General features: G+C 32.5%; 2 protein-coding genes across 5 annotated transcripts; one reads left to right on the top strand and one right to left on the bottom strand.

Moving 5' to 3' along the window:
* The first annotated feature begins 848 nt into the window (after positions 1-848).
* SPDS3 (spermidine synthase 3) lies at positions 849-6,099 on the top strand. Of its 3 annotated transcripts, none has more exons than XM_083076985.1 (11): positions 849-1,085; positions 1,876-2,096; positions 2,203-2,247; positions 2,684-2,760; positions 2,838-2,960; positions 3,357-3,461; positions 3,542-3,614; positions 3,699-3,770; positions 4,281-4,476; positions 4,610-4,680; positions 5,385-5,517. In XM_083076985.1, exons 2-10 carry the CDS (start codon positions 1,907-1,909, stop codon positions 4,656-4,658), a joined length of 930 nt encoding a protein of 309 aa, XP_082933111.1. In that variant the 5' UTR covers positions 849-1,085; positions 1,876-1,906; the 3' UTR covers positions 4,659-4,680; positions 5,385-5,517. The 3 variants fall into 3 exon arrangements, with proteins under 3 accessions (XP_082933111.1, XP_020213090.1, XP_020213091.1); XM_020357501.2 differs by lacking the exon at positions 4,610-4,680 and adding an exon at positions 5,762-6,099 and having other exon boundaries at positions 852-1,085; positions 5,385-5,514; XM_020357502.3 differs by lacking the exons at positions 849-1,085; positions 4,610-4,680 and adding exons at positions 1,149-1,786; positions 5,762-6,099 and having other exon boundaries at positions 5,385-5,514.
* Positions 6,100-7,884: 1,785 nt separating this feature from the next.
* LOC109796021 (cyclic nucleotide-gated ion channel 1) lies at positions 7,885-16,559 on the bottom strand. Of its 2 annotated transcripts, XM_083076984.1 has the most exons (9): positions 16,231-16,559; positions 16,105-16,139; positions 15,401-15,541; positions 14,516-15,083; positions 13,940-14,152; positions 12,853-13,142; positions 10,489-10,600; positions 9,478-9,714; positions 7,885-8,744 (listed from the first exon to the last, which is right to left on the bottom strand). In XM_083076984.1, exons 3-9 carry the CDS (start codon positions 15,427-15,429, stop codon positions 8,046-8,048), a joined length of 2,148 nt encoding a protein of 715 aa, XP_082933110.1. In that variant the 5' UTR covers positions 15,430-15,541; positions 16,105-16,139; positions 16,231-16,559; the 3' UTR covers positions 7,885-8,045. The 2 variants fall into 2 exon arrangements, with proteins under 2 accessions (XP_082933110.1, XP_020211211.1); XM_020355622.3 differs by lacking the exon at positions 16,105-16,139.
* Positions 16,560-18,134: the final 1,575 nt, after the last annotated feature.

The raw sequence follows: 18,134 nt of genomic DNA on the forward strand, positions 1-18,134 counted from the left end.
AATTGATGCACTATGGAACAGAAGAAACGAAGTTGTGTTTCAGCAGTCGTCCTTATCGGCAAGCCAACTAGTACTCAAGGTAACGAATTGTGCAAAGTCAATAATTAACAGTAGCACTCCATTTGATGCAGGAGCTCAGTCAGATTACACACGTATCACAAGGAACTGGGTTTGCCCTCCTTCGGGGTTTATCAAGTTAAATGGCGATGGGGCCGTTTTCATATTCGGGGACAAGCTCATGTGGGGGTTTAATTCGAAACCTAGATGGGAGGTGCATTATGGCATTCTCAAGAAAGCTAGACCGTTGCTCTGTCATTAAAGCTGAGCTATGGGCCATCACCCAAGGACTTCGACTAATTCACCTTAAAAAATTGGGTACGCACATTTTAATAGAATCTGATTCACTAGAAGCAATCACACTGCTAAGGAATGGCTGCCCCCGTCAGAATGAATGCTTTGACCTAGTTCAAGAGATATCAGAGTTAGCGGCTTCCTGTGAGACAGTTTCGTACCTGCATATTGGTAGGGAGGCCAACTTAGTGGCAGATCTCTTAGCTAAACAATGTAATATAGGAGAGGAGAATCTAATTATTTACGATTCGCCTCCTAGTTTCATCTTTCGCGCTTTAGCCGCTGATTTGGCGGGTGTTATCTGAGTTTGTTTTGGGCTCTTAGCCCCTTTCTTCACCAAAAAAAAAAAATATTTCTAAATTAAAGATTATAAAATTTTTCTCCCTCCTCAAAACTGAAAAAAATTTATAATTATTGAACAAATTAAAGAATGTGAATTGAATAATGTTGAGGTGGCATGGTACCTTTGATTTATAAAAGGCGAAAGCAACAGAACATTTGTTGTTGGGGAGGAAAAGAAAAAGAAAAAAAGAAAACGTGGAAGGCAGAATCGAAAGTCGAAACGTGCGCCTCTACCATCGTCTTTATAAATAAAGGCAGAAGCGACTCCATTTTCTTCCAAAGCAAGCTCTGAAGAGAAGAGAGAGAAAAGGTGGATAGTGCGATACAGAGTGTGTGTGACTGTGACTCTCTCTGTCTATCCATCTTCCTTCACTCTCCCACATTCACACCAGGCAAGACCCTCCCTTTCACCTTCCGCTGCATTTTCCACCATTCCCTATTTTTTACTATCATTTCCTTTCCTATTCTCCAAATGGAGCGAAACCGGACGTCACTTTTTTTTTTAGAGAGAGGACATAATCCAAGTCTGTCATGTCGGGGTGTAATTAAATAGGGAATGAAACTAATTTGTTTATTTAGGCGTTTAGAGAGATTTCAATTTGATTGTCTCGTCTATGATTTTGTACCCTGAAATCAGTGCTTGTTTCATGTTTCATGTTTCATGATTGATGGATGCTGTATATGATACCATATATTATATTTTATTGTATTTTCGAAACGGATATCAAGCTGCTGACTGAAATGATTTCGTTCTGATTATGTCTAATTAAGTATATTTTTTTTATATTCTTTATCGTTAAAATTTAAATTATTAAATTATGCCCCAAAGTATCGTTGTGGTTTTGTTTTGTTTCCTTTTTCTGGGGCTTGTTTTCTTAACCAATTTCGCCCTTTATTTGTTTGAGGAGTCATATATTTTGTACGTTGTCGGTGAACACAGGTCAGACCTAATTTATAAAACCAAATAAAATAGGAAAGAAAATCTTTTCCAGTTTTTCTCTTTAGGGGTTATGCATATAAATTGAGGTTCATCTTGCTCGGAATTGGCATTGTGTTTTGTTTCCCCCTTACTCTCTGCTATTTAGTTTGGTTTGTAAGTGCTGCTATTTTTGTTTTGTCAACTTAAAGATAGTGGGATAATTTTTTTGTGATGAGTCATGTCATGTGCTTATTATTATGCAGAGACTGGAGCCAGAGAAGAAAAGAATAATATATGGAGGACGGCGCAGGAAGAGGTTTGGAATGCCAGAAGACTATGGATGGGAAGGCGAGTAATGGGAATGGGTTAGAGAAGGAAATTCCTTCTTGTTGTTTGAAGGCATTGGCTTCAGTCCCGGAGTCAGAGGCTAAGTGCCATTCTACTGTTGTTTCTGGGTGGTTCTCAGCTTCTCAAACTTGCTCTGGTCATTATCTTTTATTTGTTTTCCGTTTTTTTCTTTACAATCTAATTGCTGCAGCAAAAGTATTACCGTTGTTCATTACTCCACATTATCTTTTTTTTTTTTACAGGAAAATCCGGAAAAGCTGCGTATTTCAACAACCCAATGTGGCCAGGTGGGTGTTACATATACACCTGCAGTTTTGCACAGTTCGTGTATTATTGCTTCATGTCTATTGGAGTTGGATTTTTTCCTCTTTTATGATGTTTCATGACCTTAATTGCAAACATTTAAAAAAAGAAAATATTTGTTTGATGATTATTGTTAACTTTATATACCCTTGAACCCTCGTAGAGGCTGAAGGGGAAAAGAGAATCTTGTTTGACATTGAAAATTACTTTTGGCTGGAGACTGGCCCAGATGTCTGATGTTATTGCATTGAACATTTGAATCTGTTTTTCTCCTTTTCTTTTGAACTGCAAATAATGATCACCAATGTCCGTATTTTACAGTCATATATAGAAGCTTTCTCTTTGATTGTTCAGTATGTATTTTATTTGTGCATTGTGTACGAAATGATTGCTGCTGATGGCTTTAGTGTCTATCATTAGGAGAAGCCCATTCAATCAAAGTAGAAGAGATTTTATACAAGGAAAAGTCAGAGTACCAAGAGGTCTTGGTTTTTCAGGTTTGGCCTCTTATTATAATGTTCTCTAAATTATACCTTTAAGTGATAGGTGATTAACCCTAATTTTTATTTTGCAGTCATCAACATATGGGAAAGTGCTTGTACTTGATGGAATTGTTCAATTGACTGAGAAGGATGAATGTGCTTACCAGGAGATGATAACTCATCTTCCCCTCTGTTCAATTCAGTCCCCCAAAAATGTAATGTCATTAGATCCAATGATCTTGGTTTGAGTTTATAATCACGACTTTCAATTGAAAAAACTAATTTAATTGCTTTAGTTTCAATTTAAAAGTATGGTTCCTTATCATCATTAATGCAAAATGATATATCAAAAAGTTTAGTGCATTCTATTATGGTACTATTTACTAGGTTCGTAGTCCTTCTTTTTGTTTAGTATATCTGTCAATGCTCCTCCTATATTTGCATGCTTTGGTTATTTAATATATCCTGAGTCTTGACAACCTTGCTGGTTGTTCTTCTTATTTTTTATGCTCTCATCTGCATGGTGGAAAGTAATTGAGATATATTAAAAAATTGTTTTTTTCGTCTCTTTTTTATAACATGTTTAATGATTTCTTATGTTCTTGATACAGGTTTTAGTTGTTGGCGGCGGAGATGGTGGAGTTTTAAGGGAAGTATCCCGCCACAGTTCAGTGGAAAATATTGATATTTGTGAGATCGATAAGATGGTTATTGATGTAAGTAAAGGCACTGTTTTATTCATTAATATAGCTGATTTCATTATTGGGAAAAACTTATTGCGATAGTTATTTTGTAGGTTTCTAAGAGGTTTTTTCCTCAGTTAGCTGTTGGGTTTGAAGATTCTCGAGTACACTTGCATGTTGGTGATGGTATATATTATCTGCTGGTCTTGTTTTAAATTTGAGTTTCTAGATCTGAGTACATTTGTTCTTATTTTCACCCATTTGTGGCAGCTGTTGAATTTCTTAAAAGTTCTCCTGAAGGGAAATATGATGCCATAATTGTTGATTCCTCTGATCCTGTGGGTATGTCATCAATTTAAAATGTTTCATTTAATATATTCGGTTAGAACTGTGTAGTTTTGTATTTAATACTGAACAAAACGTTATTGAGGAATGAAAAATAGTGTTTTGATGAACAACTATATTTTTTCTTCAGTTTTGACATTGCTTAACTAGATGATGTTGACCTGAACCCTTGTAACTCCATTTGACACTCAATTACATACTAGGTCTATTCTCTGCAACTTGTGTTTAGCCTTTATTTACCAGGAAGTTTCATTGACAATTTTAATTCTTTGTGTTGGCTGGTATAATAATATTGATCAACTATCTGCATCTACCTTGCATACAACTATGATTTTCATTGAAAAGTTTCATTTTCTGTGGTTTTCTCATAATTTTTGTTGCTAAATTTTGTGTTATCCGTAAACCTATTAGACACATGCTAATCATATAGAGAGATTTAAGAGATTAAGATTGCTCAATTGTTGGTTATTATATTTAATTATTTACAGTATTACTTTCGTAATTTAGGTCCTGCCCAGGAACTTGTTGAGAAGCCATTTTTTGAGACTATTGCTAAGGCGTTAAGGCCTGGTGGAGTTCTTTGTAATATGGCAGAAAGTATGTGGCTTCATACACACCTTATTCAAGATATGATCTCCATTTGTCGAGAAACTTTCAAAGGTTCTGTACATTATGCATGGGCAAGTGTACCAACTTATCCAAGGTAGTTGTGCTTTTCAATGTGCTGATAAATTAATATCCGCCTCTGTCTACTTTCATGTTACTTTCAGAAATTCATAAATTTTCTCGTCTTTTGCTTCCATCTGGTGCAAGATAGAAAACATGTTTTTTTACAGTGTGGCAGTTACACCTTTTGATGAAGTGAGTGCTACTGCTGTGGGCTGACCATGATAGTGGGACCCAAAAGGTTATGTAGGAAAAATTCTTTACCAGACAAGAACCTTTCTAGTTTTACTATTTTAAAAATTTCATGAATTTGTGCAAAAGGAAAAAATATAAATTTAGGTTAAATCAATCCTAGCTTTTCTGGGTGTGTATCATTGTTGCCTTATTGTGTTTCAAGTTTTAGGCATAAGTTTTCAGCTAACCTTTTTGGTGGGGGGTTTCAATTTTTCATAATTGTAAGTTACTCTTTCTGGTCTTGAATATAAACAAAAAATAAACACTAGTTCACGCTAATTGAAAAAGTTCGTATCATTTAATTGTGTCAGTCTTATCCTAAAAAAATCCTTTTTTCTTAAACTACCCTTCATTTGAATTTAATATGAAGAATTAAAATGAGTTATTGGAAATAAAACCCTTATTAAATGAAGGAATTTTTAGAGATGACATCATTAAATGAGGTAAAATTAGTTAAGATTTGCTTATATTTCAAGACTAACAAACACGAGACTTTTTGTTGCTTGTATTTTTTAGACTTTTTGTTGCTTATATTTGAGAGTGGAGGGAGTATTTGATTTAGGAACTGGGAAAATCGAAATCAAAAGAGTGAACCCTGCTACCGACTTCAAGATTATTTTTATTTTTTTGTTGAGGAATGTAATTTACATTTTGGTTTATGTAGATAATATTGGTGATTGAATGCTGTTTAACATCTACCTTTGCCTGCAGTGGCGTGATAGGTTTTCTTCTATGCTCAACAGAAGGGCCACCCGTTGATTTTGTAAACCCCATCAACCCCATTGAAAAGTTGGAAGGTGCTAATGAGCACAAAAGAGAACTTCGTTTCTATAACTCAGAGGTAAAATATATGGTCTATAGGCCGTCGATGCTTTTTCCTATATAACCTTCATTGGTATCAGTGATCTTTTTACTATATAGAGCATGTGACTTTGTGATTCTCATCAAGGCTTTGATATAAGCCTTCATGTGATAAGAGCTTATTGAATGATTACTTATTTATTTACTTGAACACATCTTAAATGCCAATTGCAAACTCTAGATTTATTCATATGAAGTGAAATTTATGGGTATGGATGCTTTTGCAGATGCACTCAGCTGCTTTTGCGTTGCCTGTGTTTCTGAAGAGAGAAGTGAGTCTGCTCCGTGATCCTGCCCTTCAGTAGCATAACAATGCATGTTTACGTATGTAATTCCTAAATAAGCGATTTTGACTTCATTGTCATTGACAAGTGTGGGATAAATAGGAACTTTGGTGTGATTATTTTTATGTTAACTAATTCGGATTAGCTTTGTTGAAATCTTAGGGTGGTTGTCTCGTATTTAGTTAACTGTTCTATATTAGTTTTTTTCCCTTTCTGAATATGCTTGTAAGACGTGCATTATCAATCACGTAAATTATACGTGGAAATAATTTGTGGTGCAATTCTGGATTTTTTCGAAGTTTGATTTCTTATTGAAATTTTGTTTGTTAATTTGATGAATTGATCGCCAATTTGGAACAATTGCCTGGGTTAATCAAACATGAGATTAGTCTTTTGAATACGTTATTGCTGTGGAGCTCAAATTCAAAAGCCTTGTTTTGTTTGTGCTGCAACCATAGGACATTTAAAATAGATAAAATAAAAAATAATGTAAGTTTATTTTTATATCTATAATGTTGGATTATTTAAAAATAAACGACTGACGTACCAATTTGAAGGCTTACTAAACTTTCTATTGAAAAAGAAAAGTAAAGAGAGAAATGTGCAGGAAATTCTAAATTCATATTAAATAATAAAAGGGATATCATCCTCTCATCTCAAGAAAGACTGAATTAGAAGCAGAGGCAATATGGAGAGCATCCTCTCAGTAATAGTAGCTCCTAAAGAGTATCCTTATTTTTGTTTACTACGTGTATCATGTAATTGAAATTCATGCATATATAAATAAAAGGCATACCTTGTTCTTCCAGAATTTGTTACCATCTTTTAATGATTTACTAATATTTTGTTGCATGTTATGCTTAAAATATTTTTGTTTACGTGTTAAATTTTTAATATTAATAATCGGCTAAATATTAGCCATGAATTATGAGAATACTAAACGAAAGGTACTAAAGGAATATTACCTAGGAATCACATTCTTGACCCATACTCTCAATTTAGTTAAATATTATAAAATGAGTATTTAAAAAAGAAACTTTAGCTTGACTCTCAATTCATTTTTTATACTTCCTCTCCTCCTTCATCCATTACATGGTGATTTCTACGTACATTTTTTTTTTTGGTTCGTCTCTGGAGTATCCACCGCCGACAGCAGTGACTAATCTCCTCGCTACGTTGGAGGCACCTCAAAGGGTGGGATAGCTAGCCCCAAGATTTAACGCGGCTGCATACACAAGGCAGGATTCGAACTCCTGACCTTGCTTAAGCGTGGATCAACCCCTACCGCTGAACCACACGCTTGAGCAATTTTAAGACTAATTTTTAAGCGCGGGTGCATACATGGTGATTTCTACGTACAATTTTAAGACTAATTTTTAAGATTTTATAATTTTTTAAAACTAAATTATTTAAATTATGATAAAATAGGCTACACATTTTACGTCATCATTTAACCACAAGTCACTATATGATAAGTTTATTTACTTTTATAATAATTGAAATTATATCAATAATAATTTTTTCATCATCTAATTACAAATCAATATATTTACTTTTATAATAATTAAATTTATATCAATAATAATTTTTCATCATCTAACCACAAATCAACATATTTACTTTTATAATAATTAAATTTATATCAATAATGATTTTTCATCATCTAATCACAAATTAATATATATGATAAGTTTATTTACTTTTATAATAATTAAAGTTATATCAATAATGATTTATGGTGTTTTTTCTGGACAGCATAATTTATGATTGTTAGACAATATGTAAAACCTGTTTTACATTGTTGTACATAGTTATTAATTAAACCCTTAATCATGTGCATTTACAGAGATTAAAATATTGTTTTATATTTAATAAGTACAACACGAAATGAAATATTGTCTATAGACCAGACAACTTTTGTAGATCAAGACTAAAAAAATTGAGTCAATTTTAAATTATTTTTGAACGGAAGATTATCCCATTTGCGTTTGAAATATCACTTCCATGAATCGACAAGTAAAAAAAAAAAAAAAATTAAAAAAATGGTTTATTTTTTCTGAGTTACGTTCACCAATGAAAGCATTTAGCAACAATCATACATTTATGTACAACTTCAGTTTATATTTTATAGACATGATCTTTATATGTTACACTAACTTACAAAATAAAACAAATAAACAAAATGACATTTTTGGCCATCTATCCATAATCATTAATATTTCCACAACTATTGCTCTTCAGAAGTAAAATCAGGCTCAGCAGGCTTCTGCAGCAGCATGGGTGATATTCTCTCAGGCACCCTGCTCTTCCTCGTGCTATTTCTTCGTAAAAGTCTAAGTGCATTAGCTGCAAACCTTGAAGCATATATTGTGGCACCTAAACTGGGTGAACTACCACCTGCTTTGGCCAATGCATCTTGCAACCTATTCTCCTCTTCCCTCAGAGACTCTTCCAGCTTCTTCTTGCTATAGCGCCTCCAGGCTGCTTGTATGAAACATGCAGCCCATGTTCGCCATTGTTGCGAATAGAACCGGAAAGTGTGGCGAAGCTGCTTGCTATGAAGGCGACGGAACTGAGATGCGACAAACTTCAAGTCATCGGCTTTTAGAGCAAATGCTTCCACTTCTGAAAGAGTTTGGACAGTCCTAGTTGATATGGGAAGGTTGGATGTGGAGTGAGGATCTAATGCCCATGTGAGAAGTTCCTCTCCACAGAAGTCACCAGCCTTGAGGTATTCAGAGTTGAAGAAGCCTGTTCTTCCACCATTGGTGGTCACGGTCAATAGCTTGCCTCGCATGATGAAGAGCATCTCGTCAACAGGATCACCTTCCCGGACAATGCAGCTTTCTTCTGTGTATAACACTGGCTGGAGTCGGTCACACATTGCATCCAAAAGTTGCTCATCCATTTTCTCAAACATTGGCACCTTAAGTCCATGCAAGAGAAAGATTAAGTTATTACAAAAATTTCGTACTTGGGAAAACAACTATAGCTTCAAAACTTCCAATAGCAATGATAATTGGTTTACTTTTCAAGGATTGTCTTAAAATTTCAAATCCATCAGACTTTCCCTCTTGATATACCTAAATATTTTCAATTACCAATAGATTATGGATCCTTCTCCAGCCTCCAGGACACACCTAAATAGTTTTAGCTCAACGATCACAACTATGTTTATCATTTCTCCATTCCATTTAATTACACAGGAAACTGCAGTGCTTCAAAATTACTAAGGAAACCATCCCTAATACTCCTTTAGAGAGTTCAGATGTGCATGCAGCACATGTTCAAACAAATTACTAGGAAAAGCAAAGAAAAAATTGCATAAAGATATATGGTAACGCACTTGCATATTTTTATTTAATCAACCTAGAAGCAAAGTTTGGAAAAATCTTAAATTTGTTAAACCAGCATTTCTGTTATATTTATACGCAGGTATCCCATATCTTCCTATCCAATGCCCCAATGGATCAAAGACAGATATACTAAAATAGGCCAAGCATATTTTCATTTTCAATATAAATAAAAAAAAAAGCAATGATCATAGTCACAGTTAAAGAACAATAGTAATACGATATGCAAAAAATTAAGAAAGAGATACCGAGATGCCGCTTAATATCCCTTCTTAAGTACGATATACAAAAAATTAAGAAACTTACCCTCATCAGCAAAGCCAAACAAAGATGCCGCTTAATATCCCTTCTTAAGTCCTTGGGAAGATCTCTAATTAAATTGTCTTCATCAACACCTCTGGTTTCTTGCCATTTGTACTGCTCATGTCGTCTGATTCTTTCTCTCAGACTGTCAGGGAGTAATCGATGAGACATCCATTGTTCTGCGTCTCTCCTTTTCACCCTCATTTCCTCTAATCTGGTAGTCGTTGACTGCAAATATGTCTGTTTCAAAAGAATAATATGATGAGTCAAAAAGTAGAAGAAAATTTGGCCCAGGGGTGGAACTAGTTTCCAAGCAGAAATGTGGAAATAAAAAAATGCGGACCAAGATTTTAGATATATATATCTAAAATATGATCAGAAAAAATAGATAATTCTGGAAGAGGAAGAGCATTAGAAACAGATATTGTAGTCCATGCCTACCTGAAGAGAATAACAGTAACTTAATATACAATAATTTTAACTGTTCTCCCTATTTCAGGCAACACTTGCAGGCACAAGGCAAATAACAACATTTGAGAAACTGGAAATTTCAAATGCATGTGTTTCCTTAAAATCCAGTGTAAGATTAAGACTATTTCTTTGGGAAGAATATTTTCTCACAACAATAAGTTATAGAATTGATAATGACATCTACTTCACCAGGAGGACAACCCAGAAAAACGAATTCCACAGAATCTGATGTTCACTCCCCAAAAATACTTCAAAATTATTACTGCAAATTCACACTATAACAGTAATTGCTCTAATTCTTATTGCAAAAATTGATTTATGATGTCGTGTTTCACGAGGAAGTTTCCAAAAGAGAAAATCTTAATTAACTAACAAAAAAAGAATTACAGCACCAAAAAACAGCTAATATAAAAAGATGGAAGGAGACGGATCACAGGAGGAAAATATGGTACTCCAACCATTTTATTTGTAAATTAACAAATACTGCTACTTGCCAGTATTATTGCTTGATTAACAGACAATAAAAAGATATTTGACACCAACCTGCATATTTCCGATGAGGAATGCAAATAATACCAAACCAGCAATTGAGATGAAAATTGCAAAGCAGATTTCCCAAACATAGGTACTCGTTGCAAGGTTCTGACCAAGAGAACTGCAATAGACGGAGGAATATTAACAGAATGCCAGATAGCTTGATAACAATATGCTCAACAACAAAATCAAAATTGAAATCATATTAAGGGGGTGCATTTGATTAGGATTTCAATGGACTTTAAAAGACTTTTTTATTGTAAAAAAGTTTTGTGGTATTCAATCAAGACATTTTTTTTAATATAAAAAAGTCATGTGATATTCAATTAAAACAATTAGGATTTTTTTTAAGAGTTCCTTAAAATCTGGTGGTATTCAATTAAAAAAATCACAATTTTTTTAAGAGTTCATCAAAATTTGGTAATGTTCAATTAAGACTTTTTTGTTAATTAAATAAAGTCTGTTGGTATTAAAAAATATATAGATTTCAATAGACTATTTTGAATATTGGATTTTTGAGACTTTTTAAGTATGATTTACATGTAATTCACTCATCAAACAATCACACCAAAACTTGAGATTTCGCATGACTTTTTTCCCTTTCTATTTCTACTTTTTTTTTCTCTCTTAAATATTTTCTCTCGCTTTTCTTGCTTCTCTCCAATTTTTTTTCTCTCTTTCTCTCTCGCCATTTTTGCTTCTTTCTCTTCTTTTCTCTTTCTCTTTTTATTTATCCCTTCTTTTTTATCTCATATTCTTTTTTCTCTCTCCTCTCTTGCCCTTCTTGCTTCTCTTTCTCTTTTTTCTCTATCTCTTCTCTTTCTCTTTTTATTCATCTCTCATTTATCTCTTTTTCTTCTATTTTTATCTGTCAATTGATGGATAACTTATCAATATTTGTTTTTTAATTATTAAATATTTGAAATGATTTTTATATTATTAAATAGTATCTATTATTAAATTTTTTAAATTATTAAAATTTAACTATTTATTTTAATAAAATTTAATATCGAAATATAAAATTTTGAAACACATATTAAAAAAATTTGCAAATCATGGTAGACCCTCAAAATGAAAATGAAAATTTAATTTATGCCATGTATCCTTAAGAAATGTGATTGAGAGGATATTTAGTATTTTTAAATCACACTTCACAATTTTTGAGCCAAGACCTCAATTTCTATTTAAGACACAAATTGAACTTGTATTAACATGTAACGTTACATAACTTTTTTTTTTACAAAGAATGTCATTATAATGATTTTTCAAATGAATTAGTAGATGAATCTTTATTTTTAATTCTACCGGTTAATGAAGACTATAATTTTAAATATATTGTTTAGACTCAAGTGCATGAAAGAGAATATTTCAATGTATTGAGGGCTTGTATAACTTTAGATATGTGAATAAATTTTGATTAAAAGGATATTAAAGACAATTATTTGTCAAAAGATAAAGACAATTATTTATCAAAAGATAAAGACAATTATTTGTCAAAGATAGAAAAATTGTATTGATTTTACTTTTCTTTCTTATTTATGTTATATTTTTATGATTAAATTTCGTAATATTACAAATCCATGTTTTCCTATGAAATCCATAAAATCTTATAATATAAATCCATCAAAATCCATTAGAATATGAATTACAAAGTCTTGATTAAAACCCAAGTTTTAAAGGTATTTTAAAAAAAAATTAAAAGTCATACATTCCTACGAAGTCTTTTAAAATCCATTAAGACTTTTTCATGCTAAAATTTTCTTTTGAAATCCCAATTCAATACATCCCCTAAGATATGATATGAATAGTATGAAACTTCAAAATTGATAACTGATTGATGCCTCTCCCAGTCCCCCACCTCACATTTGTTGCATTAAACAAATTCAAAACTGAAGGCAACCATTTTCCACTTCTAAGCACCAAATCAGAAGTAATCCAACTTATAGATTATGCAATTTTTGTCATTGAAAATTAATGCCTTTCAATTCAAGAAAAATCGGTACAGAATCAGATATGAAAAACATACTTAATACTTGTCCACTTTATCTGCAAATATTATATGCCCAAACAAACCCTCAAAACACATGCATTTCACACACAAAACACCTGGGAAATGATTCATTTATTGAGTATACACACATTAAATGGTAGAATATTTTAATTCAAGGGATGTCGGTAAACAGAGCTATAAGAAACAATTCTATGATATGAGCATGCAGACATATGGAGTCCAAGCCCAACTACAGGTTCCTAGCATCACACTCATATCAACTCAACACAGTTGTCATCAAAATCATGAACACATTGCAATGTATGATTACTGCATAATCTTAAAATTAATAGCATATAATAAAAATAACCAATAAAGCACACCTCAAATTTCTTAGGCCCCACCAAAAACAATAGAAGAACTTCTGTGGGAAATCTCTTGACTCCACAACTCCAGATTGAAGGGCATCAAGAAATATTCCAAAATTAAACAGTGTTGTATTTTGATCCTGTATTGGGCAAGAAGCATTCAGGAATCCTGAAATTGTGCCCACACCTCGATGATTATCACAATACATTTCTGCTGTATTACATGTGCTATTTCTTCGACATGCATGTTGCCAGCATGTGGTTTCTCTTTCTATAGAAAACAAGTACCAAAAGGCACCAATAACCTACGAGTAACAAATAAATCATCGGAGAGAAGCAGATGATATTGTAGAAAAGGAGATAATAGAGACTAAATACTCTGAAATTGATATTAAGTTGATATAACATCAAATGACGAGTTACAAGACATAAAGCACTAATTCGTATTTATGCCAATACTATATAATAATCCTAACTAAATAAAGAAATAAAATCATTAAATATTGTGAAGTATAAAAACTAAGCCAAAGAGATCATCTAAAATTATTTTAAATAATTCTAAGATGAAATCAAGATAATGAAGATATTATTGGATGCCCTTCAAACTACAGCAGTACAGCTTACAAAGCTTAAGTTTTAGCTTGTAACAACTAAACCTTTTTAAAAAGGAAAACTATAACATGGGATCCACTAAACTTGGATGCAAAGGCAACTCAAGGATGTTGGAGACACTAGAGATAGTATTGCTGGAAAGAAATCTAGTAGAATGGCCGGAATGATCATCAACATAAATTTCCTAATCCTCATGCATCACTACTACTAGTGAAAATAGGAGAAATCACCATTGGTATAATTCACAATAGGAGGATGGTGTGAATCACAACCAGTTCATCATTGTATGACTCATTCTTGGCCACAAAATGATCATTGGTGGATGGCAGAAACTAACAAGTTGCCAAAAGGTTGATAGAAAAAAGGCTACTGATCCCCGAAACAGAGTGGAAAAAGTAAATAATAAATTTAGTACAAAGCAATATGACAAAATATTATTCAGTAATATACACAAGAAAAAGGAAAAAGAAAAGCTGCAGCATAAACTTACATGACTTGCTAGCATGTAAAGAAAGAGATTGAATGCAGCTCCAGCCCAAGCTGTTTCGGTGAGAATGCCAGAGGTTCTAGTAACTTCTTTATATAATGGAATTATTCGTAAAAACCGTGGGATATATTGGAAGAAGACGATAAATTTCAGCAAGGTCTTCGTATTCAGTGATTCAGAGCCTCTCAACTTTGGAATGATAATTAGAATTGCCACCTATCATTATAGGAGCAGGTGGAGTCACAATAAGCTTATTGAATTAACTCAATGATATATATATATATATATTAAGCCCACAAAAATACGAATATATTAATCTTGGAGGATCAAACTTATCACTTATTACAATATATTTTTTGAACAAGTCCACATTTTTTGTACTGGACTTTATTAATGCAATCATTTGGTACAATAATAATGACAGCAAAATGTGTCAACTTCCTAGAAAGAGAGAGCATGTGAAAACAAAATTTGGATTACATTCACACACAAACTCATCAACCCATAGTTCTTGAACAGTTATAGGGATGTACAAAAGATGAAAGCCAAAAAGTCCAACAGCAGCTAGAATTTCCTTACCTGTGGGAGGGGAAGAACGGCAAGAATGTCGATTAAGAAGTATGATGACAGATACCTCATTGCTATTGCCCAAGCATCTTCAACCAAAACACCTCTTCCAAATACTCGAGAAGAGGGAGCAATGAATCCAGTACGAAATTGGAAAATTATATGGATTATATAAAAAATGTCAGAGAAAGATCTTAAAACAGTTGCTGTAATTTCCATTTTTCTGTCCAGTGAAAGACATTTCTTGTTATCATCAATCACAGGAACATAGAAAAACAAAGGATCGAGGGATACAGCAATAAGACATGATAATACAAATATCTTATTCCACTTTTGAAGGAAAGGACCTTGTGGATCAAGGATTTTCTTTCTGGAACTAAAACTTCCAGAAAGAACTCTATTATACGGAAGAGATTTGAATGATTTTCTAAATCTCTTTATCCCCTCTGAACTAGATTCCAAACCCCTTTGAAACTTCTCGGAAACTGACCATAGTGTATTCCTAATTCTCCCTGAGCGTGCTACATGAATTGCAGGAGAGTTGCTCTCAGAACCCTTGTCTGAATTCCAATCCCGAAATCTGAAAATCATATAAATAATATAAAACTCAGACTATGATCAACCACCTAATGAGCAATATTTCCAAAGCAGGGACAATTGAACTATGAAAGAGACATACAAGCACAGAAGTGATTATTACGGAATAAAACTTCTGAAAAAGGGTAACAATTTGAAGTTTTTAAAGCATTTTGATATTGAAGAGTGGTAACTGAAAAGTGGTTCCAAAAGTTGAGACCAACAAAAGGGAAGCCTTTATCACAAGCATAAAAGACTTGCTTCCAGTGACAACTAACATCACACAATAGAGAAAATAAAAGTAAGCACCATGAAACTAACCTAACAAATTTGTCTTGCTGAAAATTCATGACTGAACGTCCTAGTTCAAAAGCAAGGTAGAATTCAATGAATCAGTGTAGTGCAAACGTCACAGGACACTGAATAGCTTCTTCATGCACCTTAAAATCTCACAGCCTACTCCTGAAATAATAGAAACACTCACCGTTACATACTTCAATTATCAACCAAAACACAGACAAACTCATCCACAGCATCATCAACAGGGTAAAATAGTAGCCCAAGCACCTTCCCATATCTTGATCCGACATAAGCGACAATTAGCAAAAGCATAATAAATCCAGAAACGAAATAAAACATCCAATAATAGCCGACAACAGAGACATTAAAAAAAATAATAAAAAAAATAAGGGCGATAGCCAGAAATATAGTCTCCCTCAAAATATCAGCACGCACTTAGCAGTACACATCATCACGATACGGATGGCTACCGTGTGTGTAGGAATTACTAAAACAGTGCACTATTAATCAGGGACGAAATTCCAAACATAATAAATGAGAGAGTTTAATTTTACTAGGTCAACCATTCAGAAATTATTGACATGCCTTTTAAATAGTTACGTTAAAAACAATCAAACATATCGTACAGGCAGAGTTTATGATCTGATGACAATTCAGTGTATAAACCATTCACTCCAATAATAACAATATAATAATAATTCCATAAAACGAAAACAAATTAGTACCCTGGATCCTCGTAGAAATTAAATAACCTAATTAACTGAACAATGAAATTCGCAGCCGAGTCAGAGGAGAAACAATTGAGAAAGCAAGGAAGCAGTTACAGAGAAGAAGAAAGTGAGAGTGAATACCGGAAAGGAAGTAACGAAGCAGAGAGAAAGAGCGTGAGATTGCGAAGAATGAAGAGAAGAGATTGTGATTGTGTGTGTGTGAGAGAGAGAGAGAGATAGGACTTAGGAGAAGGTTCGTGGAAAGCGGGAAGGGCGATGGATAAAGAGAGACAGTTGGTGTTGAGGATGGAACCGGAAGGAAGAGAGTCTTGTCTGTCGCTGGCCCCACCCTCCCCAGTTTTAATTATTATTATTACTCTCTCTTCCTCGTCTTCGCCATCGTTCGTTACTTAGTCTCCTCGGTCAAACACTGCAAGTTGCGCTGCGCTGCGCTGCGTTGCGTTATCATAAACTTCTAATTGTTTACCAACTCACCTAAACTTTTGATCATAAAAATATATATATACAATTTTTTTGTATTTTATAATACTAGCAAAAAAAGTACATTAAAAAATTATTATTATTTTTCTGAACATTATAAAAAGTAAAATAGTAAAAAAAGAATTACAGAATATAAATAAGAAAAAAATGTCTGTATTAAAAATAGAAATTAAAAACAGTTACTAAAAATATATCGTTTTATATTGTAGTATAAGTTATTTATAATTTAAGGAATATTTTTTCTCGTGACTTGTAAATAAGCATTAATATCAATGAATGCGTTCATTTACATGCAAAATAGATTGATATTTATTAATAATTTTTACAATAAATTAAGAGTATGTTAAGAAATTAATAATTAATAATATTGCGTCTTAAAGATCTTCATTTTCTTGATAATTGAAAAAAATACACATGTTTATTACTCATATAAAGTATTATTAGAAAGAGTAATGTCAGGACTTTTGTTTGTAAATTGTAACGGATTCTTCGTCTTCTAATATTAAAGCACCTTCAACGCAAGGTTTTTATTTCACTTTTTTATTAAATACTATTACTTAATAATATTTTTTTTATTGTAGTATATGTTCTTCAAACATTAGGTAGTTATATAAGCACCTCTCAAAATAGGATCTTGAAAATTATGAGCTCATTTGTGTGTATTTTTAATGAAATAAAAATATAAAATAAGAATCATGAGGTTATTTCACAGATCCATTTAGTAAAAAATTTAGAGCTACTAGATTGAAGAAGTAGTTTTACTTCAAATTGTTCTAAGAAAAATAACATGGAAAATTTTCAACCTTTTTGCATCTAGTTCTAATGTTTCAAGTTGAATAGACCACTCTAAAATTTTCCATACAAAGTAAAATGACAATCGAGCTGTAAGTAAACAACATAAAAGTCGATTATTTACTCAATAAGTCAACAGATAACTACTTATAATAAATAAATTCTCCTAATATATCGCAAATGATTTGGGGCTAGTTCTATACGGTTTTCAAACCAACGCACAAGGTAGATACAATAATTCTAACTAAATAATCTTTTTAATTAACTAAATCTAACAAAAGTCAAAAATCAAACAAAATCTAATAAAAATAATTATTACTCTTTTTAATTAGTATTTCTTCTCATTTTTTCCCCTCACTTGTAACTGATTTTTCGCTCACTTTATTCACAAGTAAATACTAAACGCATGCAAACTCCAAAAAAAAAAAAAAAAAAAAAAAAACGCTGTTTGGTCCGAAGTCAACTTTGTACGAACTGTACAAAACAACACGGTATTGTCATTTTTTTGTTTTTGACCGAAACACATTTCATTTTTTTAAGAAAAGAATAATTAATTAATTAATTTTGACACAACAATGATGATGACGAAATCTATAGCGTTGTTTAGAAAAATACTACTCCTTTCAACTTATATATAAAATAAATAAATAAAAAAAAAAGGAAATTCGCATAGACTAACGAAAGAAGCTAAATGTATTTGATTTTCACAATTTTATATAAAATACACATTATATTTATTAAAATATTATTAA

The sequence above is a fragment of the Cajanus cajan genome, chromosome 6, assembly GCF_000230855.2.
Source record: "Cajanus cajan strain Asha chromosome 6, NIPB_CcT2T_4, whole genome shotgun sequence".
In the NCBI taxonomy this organism is placed as follows: Eukaryota; Viridiplantae; Streptophyta; class Magnoliopsida; order Fabales; family Fabaceae; genus Cajanus; species Cajanus cajan.